This window comes from Suncus etruscus, chromosome 12 (assembly GCF_024139225.1).
Source record: "Suncus etruscus isolate mSunEtr1 chromosome 12, mSunEtr1.pri.cur, whole genome shotgun sequence".
Classification (NCBI taxonomy): Eukaryota; Metazoa; Chordata; class Mammalia; order Eulipotyphla; family Soricidae; genus Suncus; species Suncus etruscus.
The window spans coordinates 21,026,087-21,048,992 of NC_064859.1; the positions used below are offsets into that span (position 1 = coordinate 21,026,087).

Sequence of the window (22,906 nt, forward strand, 5' to 3'; positions counted from 1 at the left end):
CACTCCTGGCTCTGTGCTCAGGAGTCATTTCTGGCAATGCTTGGGGAGACCATATGGGATGCCAAGGACTGAATCAGGTCAGCCACATGCAAGGCAAATATCCTCTCTGCTATGCTACTGCTCCACCTCCCTCCCCGATTAATTTTCTTAGTAAATATTGATAACATCCTTAAAAATATTTTGTAGAGAATAAATACTCATTTCTCTCAAGGGATTTGTAATATGTCAGGGAAGATAAAACACTGGCACACAGGACCTGGGAATATGGTTTCATGAGCACCTGGAGTGGGTAAAAGGGGTTATGAAAGAATCCTGCGAGCAGTAGAGAACAGAAGAAAAATTTATTATGGAACTAGACCTTTGCAAAGAAGGGACACTTTCCTCTAAAGAGCAAAAGGCCTAGTTCTGTCCTTGGCTAGGCCTGGGATAGTTTCTTCTTATCACTTCGATGCTACCCCACTGTTTATTTCTGCTGAGTTTCTAGGCATTAGCAACTAGGATCCCTGGTTTAAATCTAGACATGGGAAGAAAAAACTGCTAGGACATTCTTGAGGGGTACTTGCAGGGGCTTGTCTCCCCATTGTGGTAGCCTGAGAGACTGATGGCACACCTCTCCCTCCTAGTGGGTCACATACTGGCTTCCTGCATTCTGGTTTATGGCCTGAGAATAAGGAGTCTGTTGAACAGTTGTTCTGTTTGTGAATATAGTACATAGGTTTTAGCTTCAACATGGAGGTTCTGCTATTCTCACTCTTCAGAGTGAGGCCCCAAACCATATATGTGCAACCCACTTGTCATCGACTGTATCAACACCCATGGGGGTGATGCAGTGGAAGATATACACAGGCCTGTGATATAAAAGCAACTATTAAAAGCACCAGTAGTTGAGGTTGTTTTTTAAAAGTAGAACTTCAACTCTTCTTCAGATGCAGAACTGAAATTAAATTCAAGGAGTCAAGAGAGAGGTGTGTCTTTAGATATCAAGATAACAAGGTACTTGATGTTGTGCCTGGAAGGATGACATTCAGATGAAGCAAAAGGGAAGAAAATCTAGTGAAGATTTTACAGAGTTAGATAATCCTTAGATCTTCAGAAAACATGCAATGGCACAGCAAACTGAAAATAAGTCAAGTATTTGATTGTTAAAAATGTGCTACCATTACTCTTTTAGTTGCTGGAGGCTTGATGAATATTTAGAGCTTCCTGATAGAAATTTCTGGCTTGGGGTCAGGGAGATAGTATAGGGCTAGGTTGCATGTTACTGACCCTAACCAATTCCCTCCACTTGACTTCTCCCACCAGCAGCATCATCTCTAGCCCTGGAGGCCCCCTAAGCACTATTTGTGAGTACTTCTGCTGACTCCCCCCAAAAAAATAACAAATCTCTGACCTAGGCCAGAGAGATAGCACAGGGTTGTATCTCACCAACTGAGGTTCAAAACCCTAGCACCATTGAGCAGCCCTTGAGTACTGCCAGGTGTGACCAATCTCCCCTCAACACCAATACCGTACAAACAAACAACTCTGGCCTGCACTGTATACCCAAAGCTTTATTCATAAAAGTCAAAACACAGAATCAACCTAAGTGTCCCCTAATAGGTAAGTAGATAAAGAAGAGCTGTGGCATAAATGGGATAAAGTTGAAAAGGTTCCATGGGGACAAAATGACAAAACTTTAAGTTATAAAGTGAGTGAAATAAACAAGGACATGTGAGAAACAATGCCTGGTGGTTTCACTTCTATGGGGACTATGAATATACTAAAGTAAATGAACAAGGGGCTGGAGAGATAGCATGGAGGTAAAGTGTTTGCCTTGTATGCATAAGGTCGGTGGTTCAAATCCCAGCATCCCATATGGTCCCCCGGGGCCTGCCAGAAGTGATTCCTGAGCGTAGAGCCAGGAGGAACCCCTGAGCGCTGCCGGGTGTGACCCAAAAATAAAAACAAAAATAGAACCAAAAAAAAGCAAGCAAATAAAAAACTAAATTCACTGCTAGACTGGGGAACACTATGGTAGTTACTAGAGGAAAGGTGTGGGGATTGGGAGAATTCAGTAAAGGGATCTTTTTTGGCTGTAGGTTAGGTGAGAATTATACACACAGGAAGATATAAAACTATACCCCCCTTGTCTATAATCTCTGGGTCTGCCAGACAGAACCCCTATAGAACTGCTTCAGGGAGCCCTGCAGAGCAACATTTGTTCCAGGGATTCTCCTAGAGGCTGAAAGCTTCCGAGACACCAGAGATCCAGAGATGGGGAGGGGCAGCATAAAGATGGTGACATCTCCCATAATTAGTATTCCTATTTGGGCTTGACCTTGGGCCATCCTTCCTCCCTCTTAAGAGTCCTGGCTATCCTGCCTTGTTCCAGGACACTCCTACACCCCCGTAGTTCATACAGAGCTTCTCCCTAGTGCCTCCCCTACCCACTTACCCCTGAGGGGGCCTATGTTGTCACCCTGCAGATAACCCCAGTTCCTCAATTGGTCCTATATTAAGCATATGTAAGACAATAAAGGATTTCTGGTCATCAGCCTGGGGGACGTCCTTAATCCCCAAATGCACCGGGAGGAGGAAGATGACACTTGCAGACCTACAGGGTTGACACGTCCCTGAAACGTCACATTTCTGTAAGCCCTTTGTAAGAATAAAATAAAATAATATAATAATATAATATATTATTATATATTTAATATATTTTATTTTATTTATAAATACTTTTGTTTTATTTTCATTTGTAAATATTTTAAATTATTTATATAAGAATATTATATATTATAAACATATTAAATAAAATATAATAATATAAAATAAAAAAATAAAATGCTTCCATCAACCTCAATGCTTCAGGAACCTGAAGGTTGCCCGGCTCAGAAGCAGAATTCCAAGAAGCCCCCTAAGAGCCGATGCTATGCAGAACGACCAGCGACCAGCGCCGGGCCCAGCCAGAGGTTCCCAGGGGTGACCTCCAGCCGCACTGGCCCGCCCCGCCCCTCGCGTCCCGCTGACTCACAGGAGGCTCTCTGCGATTGGCTGTTGCCCGGTGACGTCACGGCACGCGCCCACCCCGCTCGGGCCTCCGCAGCCTTTAGGGACGCTCGGAGTCAGGTCCCTCCCTGCCTTGGCCCGGCCCTGCGGGTGCCAGCCTGACTGCGCAGGCGCCTGGCAGGACCCTTGCGTAGGCCAGGTAGGTTGTGTCTGGGCCGGGCCGGGCCGCGTGGCCCTGGGGTCTGAGATCTCTCCCGGCCCTCTCTCCAGGCAGAACCACCAGCTCTGACCCACCAAGTGCTCCCCAGTCGTGGCAGATTGGAGTGGTCCGTGCCCCTAGGAGTTCTCTGCAGAACCCATCCAGCACCCAGACTTTCATTCCAGGTCTTGGGAACTTGAGCAATCCCGTTGACTTTGGTTGGCCTTGGTGGTTTCATCTGAGAAATGGTTCTGACAGCTGGGTTTTCCACCGTGGTCCAAAACATAAGTAAATAAAGAATGAAATCGGGAATCGTGGGAAGAATAGATCTGCCTTTGAGCTTGAGCAGTTCATTGTTCTTGAGGCTGGTGGCCTGCAGGCATTTTGGTTTACATGATCTTTTGGTAGTGCTTGTATGTGAGGAGTGCCGGTGGTGTTTTGACACCCTCTGGACCTCTGGTCCACCTCTACTGCCAGCACAGAGATCAGATTGGTGACTTGAATCTAATGAAGCTTTGCCTGAGCAAGGCAGATGAGCTGATAATCAGGGCAAGGACCATGAGTCTGGAACTATCTCCCTGGGCTTCAGCATTAAGCTTTGAAAAACGGGGAACCACGGAAGGAGGCAGTATGAGGAATAACGAACCAGACTTAGAAACAGAACAAGAGAGTGGCTTTGTGTACAGTTTGGGATTCAGAACAGGACCTCCCTGTTCACATTTCTCTTTTTCTTCTTCTTCTTCTTTTTTTAATTTTAATTTTGGTTTTTGGGCCACAGCCAGCAACACTCGGGGATTACTCTTGGCTCTGCGCTTAGAAATCAGGTTTGGAGGACCAGATAGAATGCCAAAACTCGGGTTGGCCATGTGCAAGGCAAATGCCCTACCTAATGGGAAAGGAAATGTCTTCAAGCTTTCCCAAGCAGAGAAGTCAGGTCCTGCTGCATTGTTGGTTTAACCATCAGAGAGAAACTGAGAACCAGCTGTGCAGACACAGAGCTGGACGCTGTGCTGTTGGAGAAAGGAAAGGATTACTGTTTGGGCAGGAAGGTGGGGCTTCTATCTAGGAAAGTAGGCAGTTTGATGGGGATTCTGACTTAGTCATGTAAGCCGTGGAAAGCATTTGAAGTAGGAGGGTGATAGGATCAGCATGCCATTATAAACAGCCTGTGGCAACTGAGAAGCCAATTCTTTTTTTAAAATAATATTTTATTTAAACACCTTGATTACAAACATGACTGTGATTGGGTTTCTGTCATGTAAAGAACACCCCCCTTCACCAGTGCAACATTCCCATCCCCAGTGTCCCAAATCTCCCTCCTCCCCACCCCACTCCCGCCTGTACTCTAGACAGGCTTTTTATTTCCCTCATACCATACATTCTCATTGTTAGGATAGTTCTCAATATAGTTATTTCTCTAACTAATCTCATCACTCTTTGTGGTGAGCTTCATGAGGTGAGCTGGAACTCCCATCCCTCCTCTCTTTTGTCTCTGAAAATTATTGCAAGAATGTCTTTCATTTTTCTTAAAACCCATAGATGAGTGAGACCATTCTGCATCTTTCTCTCTCTGACTTATTTCACTTAGCATAGTAGATTCCATGTACATCCATGTATAGGAAAATGTCATGACTTCATCTCTCCTGACAGCTGCATAATATTCCATTGTGTATATGTACCACAGTTTCTTTAGCCATTCATCATCTGTTGAAGGGCATCTTGGTTGTTTCCAGAGTCTTACTATGGTAAATAGTGCTGCAATGAATATAGGTATAAGGAAGGTATTTTTGTATTGTATTTTTGTGTTCCTAGGGTATATTCCTACGAGTGGTATAGCTAGATTGTAAGGGAGCTCAATTTTCCGTTTTTGGAGGAATCTCCATATTGCTTTCTATAAAGGTTTGACTAGACAGCATTCCCACCAACAGTGGATAAGAGTTCCTTTGAGAAGCCAATTCTACCAGTGGCTACTTAACCATGCAGGTCCCATTTCTTAGCTCATTCTTAGTCTTGCTCATTATAGCCTAGCCTTTCTCAGTTTAGCATAACTTCCTAAGGAAATTAGACAAAGGCAGGGTGTCCACAGCTATAGTCCCTATCACTGCCTCTCCATAGAGCCTTGATTATTGAATTAGTTTCCCCTAGGAGCAAGATGTCAGGGCTGAGTTTACTAGTGCCACTGTGGTCAGCATAAGCTTCCAGAAAGCACTGAAGGAACAATGAATTCTCCAGTGTTAAGTCCTTGCATCTCAGGAGAACTTGGCTGTTTTACAGTGCATTGAATTGAATGACAATCACCTCATACTTCCATGGTGAGATGGCTTTAAAGCTGGAGCATAACCATGTGGTATGGCAGTAATAAATGATTGGGTGAAGGAACTTAGGCTGTAGTTCAGGGCACTTTGAGGATCCCAATGAGGGTTTTGTGTTCCTCTGTCTCTTTTTCTCCATAGGTTATGATGCTGATCTTCTGGAGAAAGACACTTACAACTCTGCTGCAGGCCCAAAGATGGCACTGCCAACCAACCCGGGGCATGCGACTGGTACAGTTTCAGACAGCCCACCTGAAGGGACCACACTTGGGCCTGGAGTCAGGAAACGGAGGGGGAATCATCAACCTCAATGCCTTTGACCCCACACTGCCTAAAACTATGATGGAGTTCCTGGAGCAGGGAGCTGCCACGTTCTCAGTGGCGAGAAGGTACATCAACAGGCAGCTTCATAGCCCTGCTCCTCCACTTTTCCCTGTGACCCCTTCACCCTGGAAACAATCAGTAGGTAGCACTTAGGAAGTCTGATGGGACCTACAGAGATCCTGGGAGGGTGATCCTGAGATCACACATTTAGTAGCAAAGCCACAACTTGATTCAGATGCACTGCCTGCCTTGGCCACAGACGTCTCTGCCTTCTGGAGGGCTCTGTGAACTTGGGGTCCTCAGCATTGTTGGGGAAGTCCTGGAGGCAAATAACTGCAAAAAGTTTTTCTTTCAGGTGGATCTCAGGTTTGGCTAGATGATTTAGGAACTGGATATTCTATGGAATTTGATCTAAAGGTATGAAGGAAAAATCAACTGAAAACCACTTTGAGGGACATCCTATGAAATGGCAGGAATAAACATTAGACAGTGCAGGAGAGGCAGCAGTATGTTTTCCATACTGTCATAGTGGCAATGTGTGTGCTTGATTTTCACACTCACTCTGATGGTTGTAGATCTAAAAAGTCTAATCACATATCCTGTAGCTGCTGCAGGGTGTCCCCTGCCTGTACCCAGCTTATACCCCGACCATCCCTCTCTCTTTCTCTGTTCTCTGTAGAGCTCTGGATGCCCAACTGCCTGTCCTAAAGCGGTCAGAGGTGACCTTCCTGGCCCCAGTCACCCGGCCAGATAAAGTGGTGTGTGTGGGCATGAATTACGTGGACCATTGCAAGGAACAGAACGTTCCCGTCCCCAAGCAGCCCATCATCTTCAGCAAGTTCCCCAGCTCTATCGTGGGTCCCTATGATGACATCATCCTTCCTCCCGAGAGTCAGGTTGGTGTCCCCAGATCTCCCCAACACTGTCAGTCACTCTAGTGAATGAAGCAGAAGTGGCAGGCTGCCTGGAGCGAAATTAGTGTGTATCTTTCACTGATTAGAAATCATTACAGCTGCATTATCAAAAATTCATAGAATTTAGATAAATATAAATACAAAGTGTCTCCTACTCCCAATGCTCTGGGCCTGCGATGTTAGTGCTCTGCTGTGTCTCTGCAGTGGTTCCATAGTCCTATACATCCTTGCACGGTGCACAAACTTGCCAATTACTAAGGCACCATCGCGAACATTTTTGTGTCATTAAATATTCTCTCCTGACATATTTCCGGTTACTGCTTAGTTTTCAGTGGCCATAATTTATTCAGTGATCCTCTGTTGCTAAGTACATGACCTGTAGATGATCATTTCCTTTGAATAAACTTAGAATTTGATTGTGTCAGAATCTAGGCAGTGTATCAGAACTTCTCTAAAATTGATCCAATATGTTACCCTCACTAACATATCCTTACTGATCTGTTAGTCTCAACTTTTTTAATATTGTACAGATTATAGAGAAGTTGAAAAGTGATTTAGTGAACACTGTTCCCATATGTTCCCATACTTACATATTCCCAGTGAATATGTTCCCATACTTACTCCTAATTCTTCCTCTCCCTCCCACTGTCTCTTCTCTCTGTCCTCTATCCTGTCTTCTCTCTTCTATCCCTCTCTTCTCTCTCTTCCTTTCTCCCTCTCTCTTTTTCTCTCCCTCTCCCTCTCTCCCTCTTTCCTACCTTTTCTCTCCCTGCTCAAGCACAACATACATTCTTGTCTTTGGGAATAAAGCAGAATAGAGTAGTGTAGAACATTTGACCAACACTGACAGAACATTCTTAGAAATTTAAGCATGCATCCAACTTCTAAAAATGAGGACATGGTCTTATGACCATAACGTATTGTCATAACTAAGAAATTTGAGTTTAGTAAATTTAGTTAGTTGGGAATATTTCTAATTGTCTGCAAAAAGACTTTTAATAGTTTTGCTTGTTTGTTGGTTCCGGATCAGCCAAAGCCATACATTGTAATTTGGTTTTCAGTGCCTTTAATCTAGAACAGAGATCCACAGTATTTTTCTGAAGGACCACTTTTACACAACTCAACTTTGTGCCCATCGTTGATCATGAGTGATCACGGCTAGGTTCTAGTAAGACTGTGTTTATAGATACAAACAAGTGTTGGATTTAGCCCACTAGTTTGCTTGCTAGTTTGCTTGTCCCTGATCTCAAAACTCCTTAACCCTTCTTTCATGATTCTTTTTAAGATTCCAAGCAAGCTGGCTTTCAGTATGTCACATAGATTTGTCTACTTGCTTCCTGCTTAGATTCAGGTAGTGCTTTTTGTCAAGTTCTATACAGATGTTTTAGTTCATTTGGAATGCACTAGCAAAAGTGGATAGCTTACAAACAGAATTGATTCTCAGTTTTGGAAGAAGGGAAAAATCAAGGTGTCTGCAGATCTGATATCTGGTAAGGGCCCTCTTCCTAATTCCTGTTGGATAGCTGTCTTTTTCCTCATCCTCATAAGGTGGAAAGGTCAAGGGAATTCTCTGAGAACTCTTTTTTTGGGGGCACAAATCCTGTTTCACATGAGTTTTGAGTGTATACAGCAGTCATAATAGCAGATACTCCAGACTTAATACTGGATTCTATGGAACTCTTATAATAGGCATCCTAATGTTCAATAGCTTGATTTTCCTGATGATGGTCTTGCGATCTCTGTAGGAAATGTGCATTACATCATGATGTGATTACCCAAAGTGTGTGTGTGTGTGTGTGTGTGTGTGTGTGTGTGTGTGTGTGTGTGTGTGTGTGTATCCTTGTATGCACGGGGTGGGGGGGTTGCTTTTTATTGCTATTATTGCTATACATCACCTGAAAAGAGAGAGAGAGAGAGAGAGAGAGAGAGAGAGAGAGAGAGAGAGAGAGAGAGAAGAGGAGAGGAGAGAAGAAAGGAGAGAAAAGAGACATGTCACCATCCTGTAGCTCCAGAGCCAATCAGCTATATTTCATGCAGAGGGAAAGAGAGAAAGGCAGAGCAAGTTGTGTCTTGCTAATGCTTTGTATCAAGCCTGGCTCAGCTGGGGGCCTGGGCCTCTGTCCCTGGCCAGCAGGCTCTGCTCTGGTATTTTTCCTGCCACCCCCCTGCAACTGCCAGACTTTACCTTATATAGTAGCAGTTGTTCATAAGGGGGGAAGGGGAGCGTCATCACCCCCATGTCGCAGTCCAATTGTTGTTGGGGAACATCATCACCCCTTAAATATACATTGACAGTAATTCCCTTAAATACATTAACATCCTGGCAGTGCTTAGGGGGGCCATACGGAATGCTGGGACTTGAACTTGGCTGCATGCAGAGCACATGCCTGCCCTACCTGCTGTGCTATCTTCATTGCCATAAAAGGTCATCTTTCTCTTGGACATCTGCTTTTAGTATTTTGTCAAACATTGCCTCCCACCTATTTTTACTATTCCTCTTGTCACTGAAAACATCTGCTTTTAATTTTTTTTTTTTTTTTTGGCTTTTGGTTTTTGGGCCTCACCCAGTGATGCTTTAGGGGTTACTCCGGGCTATGCGTTCAGAAATTGCTCCTAGGTTGGAGGACCATATGGTCGCCGGGGATCGAACCCAGGTCCATCCTCGATCAGCCACATGAAAGGCAAATGCCCTACCACTGCACTATCACTATGGCCCCATCTGCTTTTAATTTTTACCCAGTTGAGGGTGCGGTACATAACTGGTGGAGCTCAAGGCCTACGCCTGGCAGTACATGCAGGAATCACTCCTGGCAGATTGAGGACTATATGGGATGCCGGGATAAAACCTGGATTGGCTGTGTTCAAGGCAAGTGCCTTACCATTGTACTATTGCTCTGGCCCTTAGCACATTATTTTTGTTTAGTTAATGGCCCTTAATTTAGCTAGCTGGCATTCTCCATCAGTTTCTCAGCACTCCCTTGCTTTCTACCCAGAATGTTTCAGGTAGAATGAGCCAATCCCACCAAACACTAGTTCTTTCTAGTAAGGAGATCCTCAACACCTACACCAGGTGTGTGGTGTGCTTCCAGGACCAACACTGATTCCTTACTCCCATTTGAATGCTTACGTTGTATCTATTTTGTCCTTTTGCTGATTAGCAAAGGACTGAACTAGTTTTTTTATTGTGTATGTGTGAATGTGTGTATTATAAACTGCTTATTCAAGCCACTTGCTCACATTTATTTCGATGGTTTAATTATTACTCAGGTAAAGCTATTCAAGCACATTGAGCAGTGCCTGACACACAGTTGCCTGCTTTTGGTTTTGTTTTTTGTTTTTGAGTGACTTTTACTCACAGGCCCCAGATATTTTCCTTTAATTAGAATGAGCAGTCATTCTTACATTGTGCTACCTGACACTGCCCAAAATTTTGGAGTCTACAAGTAGACTCCCCAACTACTCACTTTACTCTTGCTTGTGGTTATGTATGTGGCCAATGGAGCCCTCCAGTTAGAGATTCAAGCCCTGAGGCACAGTGAATGGTGCCTCAACCTGATCTGGGCCCCAGAAACAGGCTAGTCATTGTTCCTTCACACTCCGCAGGAGGTGGACTGGGAGGTGGAGCTGGCCGTGGTCATTGGAAAGAAAGGCAAGAACATAAAGGTGAGATGGGAGGGTAGCAGCTGCCCCTGGCATTGGTAAGTGGTGGGCACTAACCTGCCCAATACTGATTCACTGACTAGCTCTGGTCGTTAATGTGGGGTGAAGGCTCTGAGCTCCTATTGTAAGGTTGGCGTCTTTGTGACCTAGCAACCCCTCTATTCCCCGTAGACCACAGATGCCATGGCTCATGTGGCTGGTTTCACTGTAGCACATGACGTAAGTGCTCGTGACTGGCAAATGAAACGAAATGGAAAACAGTGGCTTCTGGGAAAAACCTTTGACACCTTCTGCCCCTTGGGACCTGCCTTGGTGACCAAGGAGAGTATAGCAGGTGGGTTTCATGAATAACATGAAGACAGCTTACACAAATACACGTCTACCGCTGATGGATAGACTTGGCTTCTAGTTGTCACCAGCTAGAAGATTGAGTTGGGAAGAAGCAAAACGGGCCCTTAAGCATCACAGAATGACTGTCACAAAGCCCATACATGTTTGCAGTCAGGAAGATGCAGGAGCATCCATTAGGAGTAGACATGTGGAGTGTTATTGAGGAAAAACAAAGCCCACCAAAAGTCAGTACCATTATAGATAAGCTGACCCCACTAACATCAGGTACAATTAGTGCCACTGCCTCTGCTGTTTCCTATTGCTTTGTAGATGCTGAATCTTTTGTTTTTGTTTTTGGGCCACACCCGGCGGTGCTCAGGGGTTACTCCTGGCTGTCTGCTCAGAAATAGCTCCTGGCAGGCACAGGGGACTATATGGGGAACCAACCACCTTAGGTCCTGGATCGGCTGCTTGCAAGGCAAACGCTGCTGTGCTATCTCTCTGGGCCCGCTGAATCATTTTTGTTTTTGTAGTTGTCAGCCTTTGCTATGAAAGGATATTTTTAAGGGGGGGAAAATAGTCATTTTTATCTCTCCCTTTAGGATCCGCAATAACCTCCTTAACTCACTCAAGTACCTGGCAGGTATTGTGCCAAGTGGTAGATGCACAGAGGTCCAAGACCAGTATTTCCAGAGTAGGCTGTGCCGAGCTGGGAGTGGCAATAGAGTTCTGGGAGTGTTGCAGAGGCTAACACACACCCTAATAAGCCTGCACACATCACGCACCAAGTTCCAAGTCTCCTGGAGTTTTCAAACAGGGTTTGGGGATAAGGAAGAACCTTAAGTTTTTGGGGTTTTTTGCATTTCAGATCCACACAACTTAAAGATCTGCTGTCAAGTTAATGGGGAGATAGTCCAGAGCAGCAATACCAACCAGATGGTATTTAAGGCGGAAGAGCTGATAGCATGGGTCTCCCGGTAAGTGGGACAAGGCTTGCCTTATGTATCTATGTGGATGCTGAGCTGGGCCCTCCACCTATGGCCTTACCTGGCCCTTTTACCCCAGGTTTGCCACACTTTACCCGGGGGATGTCATCCTGACTGGAACCCCTCCAGGTGTTGGTGTATTCAGAAAACCTCCTGTGTTTCTTAAGGTAGGTTGGCTCGAAGGAGGAATGGGATAAAGGGCCAGACAACCTAAGAGCTTGGTTTAGACTTGTTTATCCCAGGCCTACATGTGTGTAGACATGCCAGACAGAAGGACTGACAGCATCATGCTCTGCTTTGTTGCAGAAGGGTGATGAAGTCCAGTGTGAGATTGAAGAAATAGGTGTCATCATCAACAAGGTGGTGTAATGGCTTCTGCACAGACATAGGGCTTAGGGCATGAGGTGGAAGCATTGATTGGGATGCCTGCCAGGGAAAAGCCCAGTAGCATCCTATTCCAGATGGAGAAGAGACAAGTCCCTCCCTTCAATAAATTTTCAGACCAAAGCAGCAGCTCAGTCCGTTATTGCTGGTCATATTTTTAGAGTTTGTTTCAAGGAACAAGAGATAAAGAACATCTTGGGGGTAGAGGGCATGGGGAGAGGATGCAGAAACTATAGGTTCAACGACACAAAAACATTGCTGAGTTCTGGAAAAGACACAAGTTTTCTCATTTATTACACAGAAAGGAAAAGCAAGAGGCCACGAAAGATACCAAACTTCAAGGATTTTACAGTCCAGCCTAAGGATATGGTCTTCCCAGTATTCTCACTAGGAGGTATGACTATTCAGCAGCTGAGAAGTCTCACATCCACAGTTCTAGTTACAAATGAACTGTCGGATGAACTGTTCCAGTTTGTCCTGATTGTCCCAGCTGGCAAATGTAGGGGACAGGTGGAGTATTGGGCCTTCAGGACCAGGTATCTGCTGCAGTACCTGGGTCACAGAGAAGGGCAGTGAGCACTCCCCCTGGTCACTGTCCATCTGCAGCATGCAGTGAGGACTCAGTATAGGTGTACAAGTGCTGCCACAAAGACTAAGGAAGTCAAGGAGACAGTATTCGGGACATTGTGAGAGACGGGAAACAATCAACTTTTTGAGCAGAGTACCTGTAACTGCTGTCATCACACCTATTCTCGGGACATACTAACAAATTTTAGGGTGGGTGCTGTGGGCTTCACTGAGAACTCTATCAGGGTGGAGCTGGAGATGGGAGGCAGGGGGACAATACAATGGTAAGACTGGCCCTTCTTACCCCCAGATCCTTGAAGGTCCAGATAGCACTGATGGCAAGACTGGGGTCTGCACACTCTGGAGGGGAGAGAGAGGCACAGGCTGTAGGGAGGCAAGGAGCCACTGGGTACCAGCTTCTCAATCCTCTTAGAAAAACAAACTACCTTTCCAGTTTAGACTAAATGAAGCCAAAGGACCTCTAGTCTGCAGCCCTCCATCTTTCTAGAATAAGGCCATCACCATTACTGCCCAACAGGGGGCAGCACACTAGCAGACCCTCCCTGGCAACCTACCAGCCTGGGTTGGCATGTGGAACTCACCAAAGGATCCTTCTTCCTGGGCAGTGGCCTTCAGAAACTTGAGCAGCTGCTCCACAAAGCCTGACTCTGCAGGAAAGAAAAGGCCTAAGCCAAGGATCTACTGTGTGTACAGAACATCTGCCCCATGCTCTGTCTCTCCCAAGGATGGCTAGAGCCATATAGGCCTCACCAGTGTCTGGCAGCTGCCCCTGGCGGAGGAAGGCAGCAGCATGGGCAAAGGCCTTGAGCAGTGGGCTGAGCAGTCGGCAGAGGAAGAGGAAGAAGTCAGGGCAGCGAGACTGCTCACTGAGCTAGAGGAAGACAGGCAGGGTGAGGGCAGGCCCATTGCCCCCTCCCATCTGCTCCTCCCCAGGGGAATCTCCCAACACACCCTGAAGTACCGGCCCTCGGCCTCTTCGAAGTCATCACTGTCGCTATCAGTAAAATCCCCACTTGGTTTCCATAGCAGCTTTGCATTCAAACGCTTTCGCCCTGTGTCACAGGCTGAACGAGAACCTGGAATCTAGGGGTCATGGGAGTCATTGGTTCCTGCCACGCTGGCTACAGAAGCCAGGCACATGGGAGCAAAAGCAGCAAGGGCAAATCTAGGGGACCCAAAAGATGCCCAGGGCTATGCCAAACTCTGACAGCTTAAACAACTTGCACTTTGTCCAGTTTGGTCCTAATGGATACCCGCTGGCCCGGGGAAGATGTGGTTCACTAAATTCCAAGGAGAAAAGTAGAAGCCACACCCAGCCATCACACACAGGGCACAGGGGAAGCTAGACTCCAAGCAGTGACTTGGTCTCCAGTTGCCCTGTGTACCTCCTCAGCAATCAGAAGCCCACACTGGATGAGACGGTCCAAGACCTCCTGGCAGTAACAGTAGGAAGACTGGCAGGGCTGTGGAGAGAAAAATGTCCTTATGGCATAGAGGCAGGTGATGAGAAGCATCAGAATGGGGCATAGGCAGAACCAGGTCCCTTTAATCAGGAGTGAACTAGTCTGGAAGGGGTGGTTTGACCTGTAGTAGCAGCAAGTCCTGTGGCAGCAAGTGTAGCAACAGCAGGATCTGACGATACAGCTCATTCTGGCTCAGCAGCTCAATGCCCTGTAGCTCCCATGGCCCCTCTGGTGGCACTCGGCCTGCAAGCAGCCCTCGCACTGCACAGGCTGGGAAAGAGGCCTGTGAGATGAAGGATACCATCCCCCAGGCCTCAAGAGGCGCCCTGCCCACCCTGGCTATGAGCACTCACCACCCACAGCCTCACTCAGGAAGGCAGGCAGCAGCTCAGCACTCAGGCGTGCTAGGTGTGTGCGACCCGGGCCAGGCCGTGGAACTACCAGCAAGTCTCCCTGATGGATGCGTAGCAGGGTCACTTGCGCCCGCAGCAGGCTCAGTGTGTGCTGCACCAGGTACCGCAGCTGCCCTGAGAAGCCCACATCAAAGCCACGCAGGAGCGTCTCTTCTGTTAGCCAGGAGAACTCCCCCAGGAGCTGGGACAGGAACACACCCTGGGGGGGGGCAGTACAGGGGCTGAGCAGGAAGCCCACCACCTCCAGCCCCCTTCCACACTGTGTCTACAGACCTTTGGGTGCTTGAACAGCAGTAGCGTTGCCATGATGGTTGTGCTCATAACTGCAGCGCTGGCCACGCTAGCTGGAGCAGGGGAGGAGGAGGATGCTAGTGAGAAGCCCAGTCCTGGCAGCCCGCCCTGGTCCCCCAATACCTTCACAAGCCATCACAAGCCAAAAACACTCCTCTCCTGGCTCCCTTTAGTAACTACCATAACCCTTCCCACCCTGCTGCCACCATAAATCCACTCCAGAGAAGGGGTCATGAGACAGATTTTTGAGTGCCACCCCCCCCCAGTGGAGAACTGGTACTTATCTGAAAAGATGCCAAGAGCCAGGTTTGGGAGCTCAGGGCCCTCCTTGCCTTTCAGGCCCACCACCCACCAACTCCCTCGTCTCTGCTATAAAGAAGCACTGGAGAAGACAATAATAATGGTGATGTTGTCAGAGCCCACTCTGTGTAGGGCACTGCCCCTTCTGGCTCTGGTAAGGGGTGCAGGAACACAGAATGGAAGGTGAGAGGAAGAGAGAGAAACCCCAGCAGAGAATGGGCTGCTCAGGACCCTCCCCCAAAGGCTTAGTAATTCTTTCCCTCACCATTGAGGACGTGATGGCTCAGCCTCCTGACAAGTAGCTGGTCCTCTTCCTTGAGTGCCAGAAAGGGACCCGTTACTGAGATCCACTCCTGTTCCTTTTCAGTATCCGGCACGGCAGTACTAGAACAGAGATAAATCTCCCAGTATTTCAGGAATCAAACCTAAACTCACTTGTTCAGGAGCCCAGTGTTTTCTCAACAAAGGAGTTATCCCTTCCCAGACCAGCAGCAGAGGCTGCTCCTTGAAACCTGGGTGCAATATCCCATACTCAAGACTATCCAGTTACAGACATGGGAGGGGATGCTGGCACTATCCTGGATGATCCCAAGGAGAATATAAGAAAGTTATGCCTAGTGATATGTCTGTGCGAGTACGGGAGTGGTGCTAGCTAATAAACTGCAGCCAAAGCGTTAGTTACTCTTCTCGCCCTGACACCCACACACATCCCTGCTCCTACCATTGGCCCAGCACAATGGGCTGCAGCAACTGCTCCAGGGTCTGCCTGCTGCCCCAGCAGCTTCTGGCATTGCTGGTGTATTCCTGCTCAAGAAAAAAAGACTTCACATTGCCTATCTCAGGTGACAGGAAACCTTCATAAGGTCTACCTGGGGGTAAGAAAGGTTATCTCTGCAGAAATTTGGTTTTGCTATGCTTGGGATAGGGCCAAAGCCGGAGTTGCTAGAAGCGCAATACTTCTTGGCTCTGCACTCAGGAAATACTCCTGGACCATGTAGGGTGCCAGGGATCAAACCAGAGTGTTGCATGCAAGGTAAACACGCTACCTGCTCCAGTCCCCTCCACAGAGCTTTTGAGAGCCAAATGATTGGAAGCTCCAGGGCAGACCAGCCTTGCCCCAAAGGTTCCATACCTGTAAGGAGAAGGGCTGGGCCAAGTGCACACGGACACAGGCCCGGTGACTGCCACCCCAGCCTCGCAAGCTCCGCAAGATAGCCAGGGCTCCTGTCCATAGCCCCAGTGGGGCTAGGGCCTGCAGGGAGAAAGGGGTTGAGTTAAGGTAACAGCCTTAACACTGATGATCATAGGGGGTTCCTTTGCACCTACCACTGCCCAGCCTCAGTGGAACTAAGGGGTAGTGTTCAACGATCTCTCCCTTGAAGCAGGAGACTCACACGGTATTCATCAGAAGGTGCATCTGGAACCATGTCATAGGTGGTGGCCACTGGCACCAGCATGGCATCTGGGATAATGCCCAACTGGACAGCCTGTATTACCAATCCTAACCAGGCCTGGCCCAGGGCTGACATCCGTGGACCCTGGACCCCAGGGGGTTCCTCCAAGAAGATGAGCAAGGGCTGCCCACTGACTAGCAGCTGTTCCACAACCTAGAATGAGGAGTATCAGACATCAGTGTTAGAGCAGACATAGCTCCTTGTCCCCTCAGCCTGGTCCCATATACAAGTACCAGGGCACTCACCGCATGGACCACAGCCCTTGTGAGGACCCCCTCAGAGCTGTCAAGGGAGAGGGTTTCTATAGGCAGGAAAATCCCCCCGAGCTTCCTCAGCAGAGATCTGTGGGACACAGGGCAGAGAATGATGAGAAATGGGGCCCAGGAGATAGGACTGAGCTGTTTTGTGACAACTTTGCCCACCCAGCCTGTGCGAACACTGATACCAGGCACAGTCCTGTGGCCCACTGCTAACTCTCCCTACGCGTCCCACAGGAGGCAGCTGACAAGTTGAGAGCAGAAATGTCAGCAAGGAAGTTTCTGGAAGCTGCTGCCAACACAGCTCCATACACAACCCCACACACTGCCCTGCTAAGGACTTCTCCATGTCTATCTAGAGGCACAAGGTATTTACCTGAGGGTGGGAGAGCAGATGCGGGGGTCCCAAGCAACACGGAGCACACCAAGGCCCTGAGAGAATAGCACAAAGGGCAGCAGGATCCCATCCAGAAGTGACTTGTGGGTACAGAGGAGGACAAGTGGAGAGCCCTGCTCCAGGAAAGAGCCAGAGGGAAATGTCAAACCAAACAAAAGGGGCGAAAACCCTGTGCTTCCAGACCCAGAGCAACCTCAGAGAAGGGGGGAATTCAGCTAGCAGTTCTTCTTGTGAACACATTTCCTAAAAGTAGAGCAGCTCTGGCAATTTTAAGGTAATTCACATGGTTGTTAAGACCATGATGAAAAGACGTTAGAGGACTCCCCAAGGGAACAGGACTGTGAGACACTAAAAGAAGGTCGTCACAGAGAAGGAGATTTTTCCCACCAGCTGACTGGGCTGGCCCCAATTTTAGTGCTTGGCTGACTTTTTGCCCCCTCCCGTCCCCATCCCAATGGAAGGCAGGCCTCACCGCCTGCATAGCCTTGTGGACCATCTTCATCTGACCCTTGTGGAGCTGCACATTGAGGAAGAGGCAGTTCAGGAATCGCAGCATCAACCAACTGAAGATCCTAGAGAGTGATACCAGTGTCCACAAAGGCAGAAACTTACTATCCCCGCTACAGAAAAAAATGTGGCTCAGACATGACAGAATACATGAAATAAAAGAAAGCTGAGAAGTGATGTCACTGGAATAGAAAGTGAGTCTGACACTTGTAGGTTGCCTGTGAAGTTCTCAATCTCCCAAGATCTTACGGTGCAACTTCGGAACATCCTGTCTCCATTTGCCCCAAAAGAGATCAGAGATCAAGACTCCACAAATCATTGGGCACGCTGACAGGAAAAGTGAAATAAATGAGGAGTTTCTAAAATATGAAATGCTATAGCTGCAGGGACAAAGTCATGAGGAAAGGGGTGGGTGTCTAGTGGACAAATAGGATACCAGATTTAATGACAGAAGTTCTGAACTATGGGAAGCTCGATGCAGGAGGCATGGAGATGCGGTGCACAAGCTTGCCCTCTTCTAATGGTGCCTTATTCTCCGGAAAGCATGAAATGGCTGAGATCAAAGCTCTGGAGAAAACTTTGTGCTCCTTTGAAAATCTCACTCATAATAGAAACCAGTTTTTTTATCTAGTGGTTTTTTTCTTAGCATTCTTTCTTATGCTATATAGAGAAGATAGATGTCCATGCTCAAACAGAAGCAGGTGTGTCCACTCCCTCCTTCACAGAGAATTCGTATTCCAAGAATAGAAGCTAAGCCAGGAGGGACAGAAAGACAGGAAGTGCTGGTATAATGATGGTGAGACCAAGGAAGGGACAGTCTCTGCTATCAAAAACTAATGGTGGAACTGGACAAGGTCATCAATAATTTCAACTTCCTGATCTTGTTTAGGTGACCTCTATCAAGGCATGCATAACCTTGTTTTCTCTCTCTCTCTCTCTCTCTCTCTCTCTCTCTCTCTCTCATTCCCAGGTTTCTCTCTGAGCTCCATACTCATCTAAGAAACTGGCCTCATTTTCTCCACCAGCATGACATATGAAACCTTATGAACTAAACAATCCTTGTGATCCTGTCTCACTCCTGTCCATCACATGGTTCTTGGCTAGAAACTTGCTCTCCTGTGATTCTCTCCTTTCATCATGTTTCTCTACCTCAAAGGATGAAGGTCTATAATTCTCTTTCATCATGCTTCCCCACCCATAAGAGCTCACTCAATCCACCTTCCTTTTCTATCACCTCCTTCTCCCATCTAGCCATCATCCAGAAGTCTTCAGCTCTCTATCTGGTCCCAATCAATCCTGTAATTCTCTGCTTAAACCTTTCCACTGATGTTGGGGGGTAGCTCTGTGGACAACACTTGCATATATGAGGCCCTACGTTTGATCCATGACACCATAAAACAAAAAAATATTCTACTGGCTTAAACTAAGAAATCAAGAGATTGGAGTGACAGTATAGCGAGTTAGATGCCCAGCAACCCATATGGTCTTTCTGATCCCTGAGCACAGAGCCTGTGGCACACACCTGTGGAAGATGAATCTCTCCCTCTCTGACATACTTCCAAACACATCAGGTTCTTGAGAAAATCCACCCCTTTACTGGAACTATAGCTCATGCTGTCCCCTCTAGTAAGGCTGTTACCCTACTGTTGCAACCTGTGGCTGGCTCTTTTCCCTTCAGTTGATCCTGGCTTTCAAGTCTCTTCCTTCTGTCCCTTCATGTTCTCATCTATCTATCATATATCTATCTATATATCTATCTATTATATATCTCTATAGCTTCTGGCCATCCTTCTTGCAGCCATGTGTATCTCTGTTCTCTCTGACCTGTGCAATCTCTTCACTCACTGAAACAGTGTCCTGAATCTAAGAAAAGCTGCATCTTGTGCCAAATATGAGTACAAGCATGTGGTGACTGAATGAATGAATGAACATATGAATGAATGTAGGAAGGAGCATGTGAGCCTATGAGATTAAGAGACTGACCACTATACCTCTTTCTCCATAGGAAATTAAGCTGGGGAGAATGAAAGAATGGCAGGGCTACTGGCATCTGAGACACTAGAGGTTCCTGGGGTAACTCCCCTCCCCTGACTTCTACTCATGAGAGAGACAATACTCAGGTATGCATTTATGAGGACCTGGACCTAATGTGGAGGACAGCTCAGATCAGAACCCTGACTGGTTCCACCAAGAAGAACCTTCCTTGGTGCTTCCAAGATCTCAAAGGGTCCAATTCAGGAATATCTGCTCAAAGAAATTTCTTGAAAACATACCATCTGGCTCCCAGGAGAGAAACCAATCACCCCAAACTCTACCCATACCCCCTCTCCAAGACACAGAGGTCCTGACCATTACAGTTACCTAAGTAGAAAGGAGTAGCATGGGGCCTGAATGTGGCCCAGGATATGCTGCACCTCTTTCTTCATAGAGCTGGTGAGTTCGCTGCCCCCAGCTCTCTCTGAGATGACACTCTGTACCCTGTAATATGGAGTTAGTGGTCAGGCTGAGGCAGGCCTCCAGAAATTCACCCTCCCCACTTTAAACAAAGGTCCCAGGCAAAGATAATACCCAACCACATCCCCCTGTCATTCTTTAGAGGACCCAGAAAATGCCATTTAAACTCCAGTTCCTGCCTCCTCACCCAAAGCTTTCCAGGATCTTCTGTGAGTCATCCTGACAAGGGGGTATGTGCTGCTCCATTGACCACAAGAAATAGCAAAGCCTCCGAACCAACCAGCCCCGAAACCTGGACAAAGTCCCCAGACCAGGGTGTGAGCTTTCAGATATCTGCCCTCAACTAAGGCAAAGGACTTTCACCCCAGGGTCTGGGAAAACATGGTCTAGCTTATCAGAACTGGAAAAAGAAGTACCTGCCTGTCTATGCCCCATTTCCACCCCCATCCCTGCAAGATGGGGTACAGACTGTACATAGAGTAGGCAATCCAGAGATGGCAATGAAAGAACTATAGGAGAGCTCTAAGGCTGCCTGTTCCAACTTAGGTGTATGTAAAAACAGGGAAGAAGCCTTTTTTTTTTTTTTGGATCTGTGGAATAAAATTACTATAGCCATTCTGCACCCAAGGGCCTTGCCCAATCTCTGCCCAAACCCCAGATATGCCTACCTGGTATTTTCCTCTTTCACCAGGATCACATTGCAGAAGCCTAGATCCATTATGCTTCTGTGAAATAGAGACTCCTGCCCAAGAGGAAGCAAGAACAACGTATCCTGCAGGGGGCCTTTACAAGCCAGCAAAAGAAAGTCCATGCTCTTCTGTGCTATTTTTTGCTAAAATACTATTAAGTCTACCAGGATAATGAATTATATCAGTATTTCTCAAAAGATGTTCACCCCCAACTCCTGAAGCTTTCTCAAGAAAGGGTTCTATGGACAATATGGAAAGGCTTATGCTCTAAGACTCACTCTACTGGCCAGTCTCTAATGTCTCTCATCAACAGCAGAGAAGACACAGCCTAGATCTCCATCAGACCCCTGTGTCCCATTGGTTCCTGCAACAAGGCATGGATACACTAAAGACCTTCAACATGTTCTGAGTTTTTGGGGAAACTGAATAGGCAATGTTCAAAAAATTTACAACAGGATTTATAGAAGCATAATCAGTATCTGGCCACACCCTCAATTCAGACCCCTCTGACTTCTCCCGCTAGGCCTGTGACAAGACAGTCCCTTATCAGCAATACAACCAATGCCAGTACATCTATACTCCTGTCAGTGCAAAGGCAGGGCATTTTCACCTTCTTAGCAGGGAAGGTGAAGCTTGAAAGACTTAGAAGAAGCTGCTTCCCAGGGTAGATCCTGGTCCTCCATCACTCACCCAGCTCTTGGGAGTGCAGGTCTGGCAGCATCGGCCCACAAAGGGGCGATATTTCCCCAGAAATGGGATAACAGCCTCCAGTTTCATTCCAAAGCCTGAGGACCATTGGATGGTCTGGAAAAGGGCCATATGGAGAGATGAGAGGAGTTAAAGTCTTTAGCAGAAGGGCAGAGGCTCAGTAAATGAGGGATATAGGAGAAGTAGAAGAGAAGATGGTGTTCAAGGAATGGAGGAGTCATATTACCTTCTGGCCACTCTGCTGGGTTTTGTGTCTGAATTCCTCCATGGTATCCATGGAAGTCTTATAAGATCTAAGAACTGGTCACCTTTCTCCCCTTCTCTCTACACAGGAACCTATGGAGAGGTAGAAAAACATAGGGATTCAAGAGAATACCAGCAAACAGGTATTCCTGGGTTGGTCCACATGTTCATATCCCCAGGCTAGCAATGATGAGAAATATACTAGAAGCTGGTTTGAATCAAAAAACCATTTTCTCTAAGGAGCCAGTGGTGTTCCTTATCAAAGGCTCCCTCCAGCTAACAGGAAGATTGTTTTACCTACAATACCTACCTGCTGTCTCCCAACATAGTTGGAGACTGTACTGGAGATTCCGATTCCTTCTGTGTATAGGTAAAGAACAAGAATGACTTGGAAGGAAAAATGCATGTGAATGCCAAAGAAGAATAGGACCACTAGCACAGGCTATCAAGTCCTACGTAATGCTCTTCTTACTATTGCACACAAGAAGAAAGCCCCTGATCCATTAATCATTATAGGAATGGGGTCCAGATACTAGGTGGAGGCAGCTGAAAAGACACTAAAAACCCACGAAGACCTAACAATGTTCATCTCGCTGTAAACAAGACAATTCTGCACAGCTGAGTCACTCTTACAAAGCATTCTCCACAGAAGAGCCCACATTTTATCTCCTCAGCCCCCTCCCTTCTACAGCAATATTCTCTGCGCTAGTAAGCATCTGCCTTCATTTTAAAAAGCATCAAGCCAACTGAGTTTGATCCTCGGCATCCCATGTGGTCCTCTGAGCACTGCCAGTGTGGCTAAAAAACTGAAGATAAATCAATTTAAAAACACTAAGTCCTGGGGCAGGGCAGTGGCGCTAGAGGTAAGGTGCCTGCCTTGCCTGCGCTAGCCTTAGACAGACCTCGGTTCGATCCCCCGGCGTCCCATATGGTCTCCCAAGTCAGGAGCAACTTCTGAGTGTATAGCCAGGAGTAACCCCCGAGCGTTACCGGGTGTGGGCCAGAACCCCCCCCCCAAAAAAAAAACAAAAAACAAACAAAAAAA

At 47.0% G+C, this 22,906-nt stretch overlaps 2 protein-coding genes across 3 annotated transcripts; one reads left to right on the forward strand and one right to left on the reverse strand.

Moving 5' to 3' along the window:
• Nucleotides 1-5,600: 5,600 nt before the first annotated feature.
• LOC126024650 (fumarylacetoacetate hydrolase domain-containing protein 2A) lies at nt 5,601-12,221 on the forward strand. The gene is made up of 7 exons (XM_049785093.1): nt 5,601-5,888; nt 6,503-6,719; nt 10,341-10,400; nt 10,569-10,731; nt 11,596-11,704; nt 11,793-11,880; nt 12,020-12,221. The coding sequence occupies exons 1-7, from the start codon at nt 5,644-5,646 to the stop codon at nt 12,080-12,082; spliced, it is 945 nt and encodes a 314-aa protein (XP_049641050.1). The 5' UTR covers nt 5,601-5,643; the 3' UTR covers nt 12,083-12,221.
• Nucleotides 12,222-13,296: 1,075 nt separating this feature from the next.
• On the reverse strand, nt 13,297-21,687 carry GPAT2 (glycerol-3-phosphate acyltransferase 2, mitochondrial). Of its 2 annotated transcripts, XM_049785057.1 has the most exons (16): nt 21,601-21,687; nt 20,890-20,963; nt 20,409-20,513; nt 20,129-20,245; nt 17,733-17,832; nt 17,240-17,373; nt 16,852-16,948; nt 16,547-16,759; nt 16,285-16,404; nt 15,874-15,956; nt 15,418-15,536; nt 14,835-14,905; nt 14,502-14,742; nt 14,270-14,418; nt 14,071-14,148; nt 13,297-13,332 (listed from the first exon to the last, which is right to left on the reverse strand). In XM_049785057.1, the coding sequence occupies exons 1-16, from the start codon at nt 21,685-21,687 to the stop codon at nt 13,297-13,299; spliced, it is 1,824 nt and encodes a 607-aa protein (XP_049641014.1). The 2 variants fall into 2 exon arrangements, with proteins under 2 accessions (XP_049641014.1, XP_049641015.1); XM_049785058.1 differs by lacking the exon at nt 14,071-14,148 and having other exon boundaries at nt 14,502-14,760.
• Between the last annotated feature and the right edge of the window lie 1,219 nt (nt 21,688-22,906).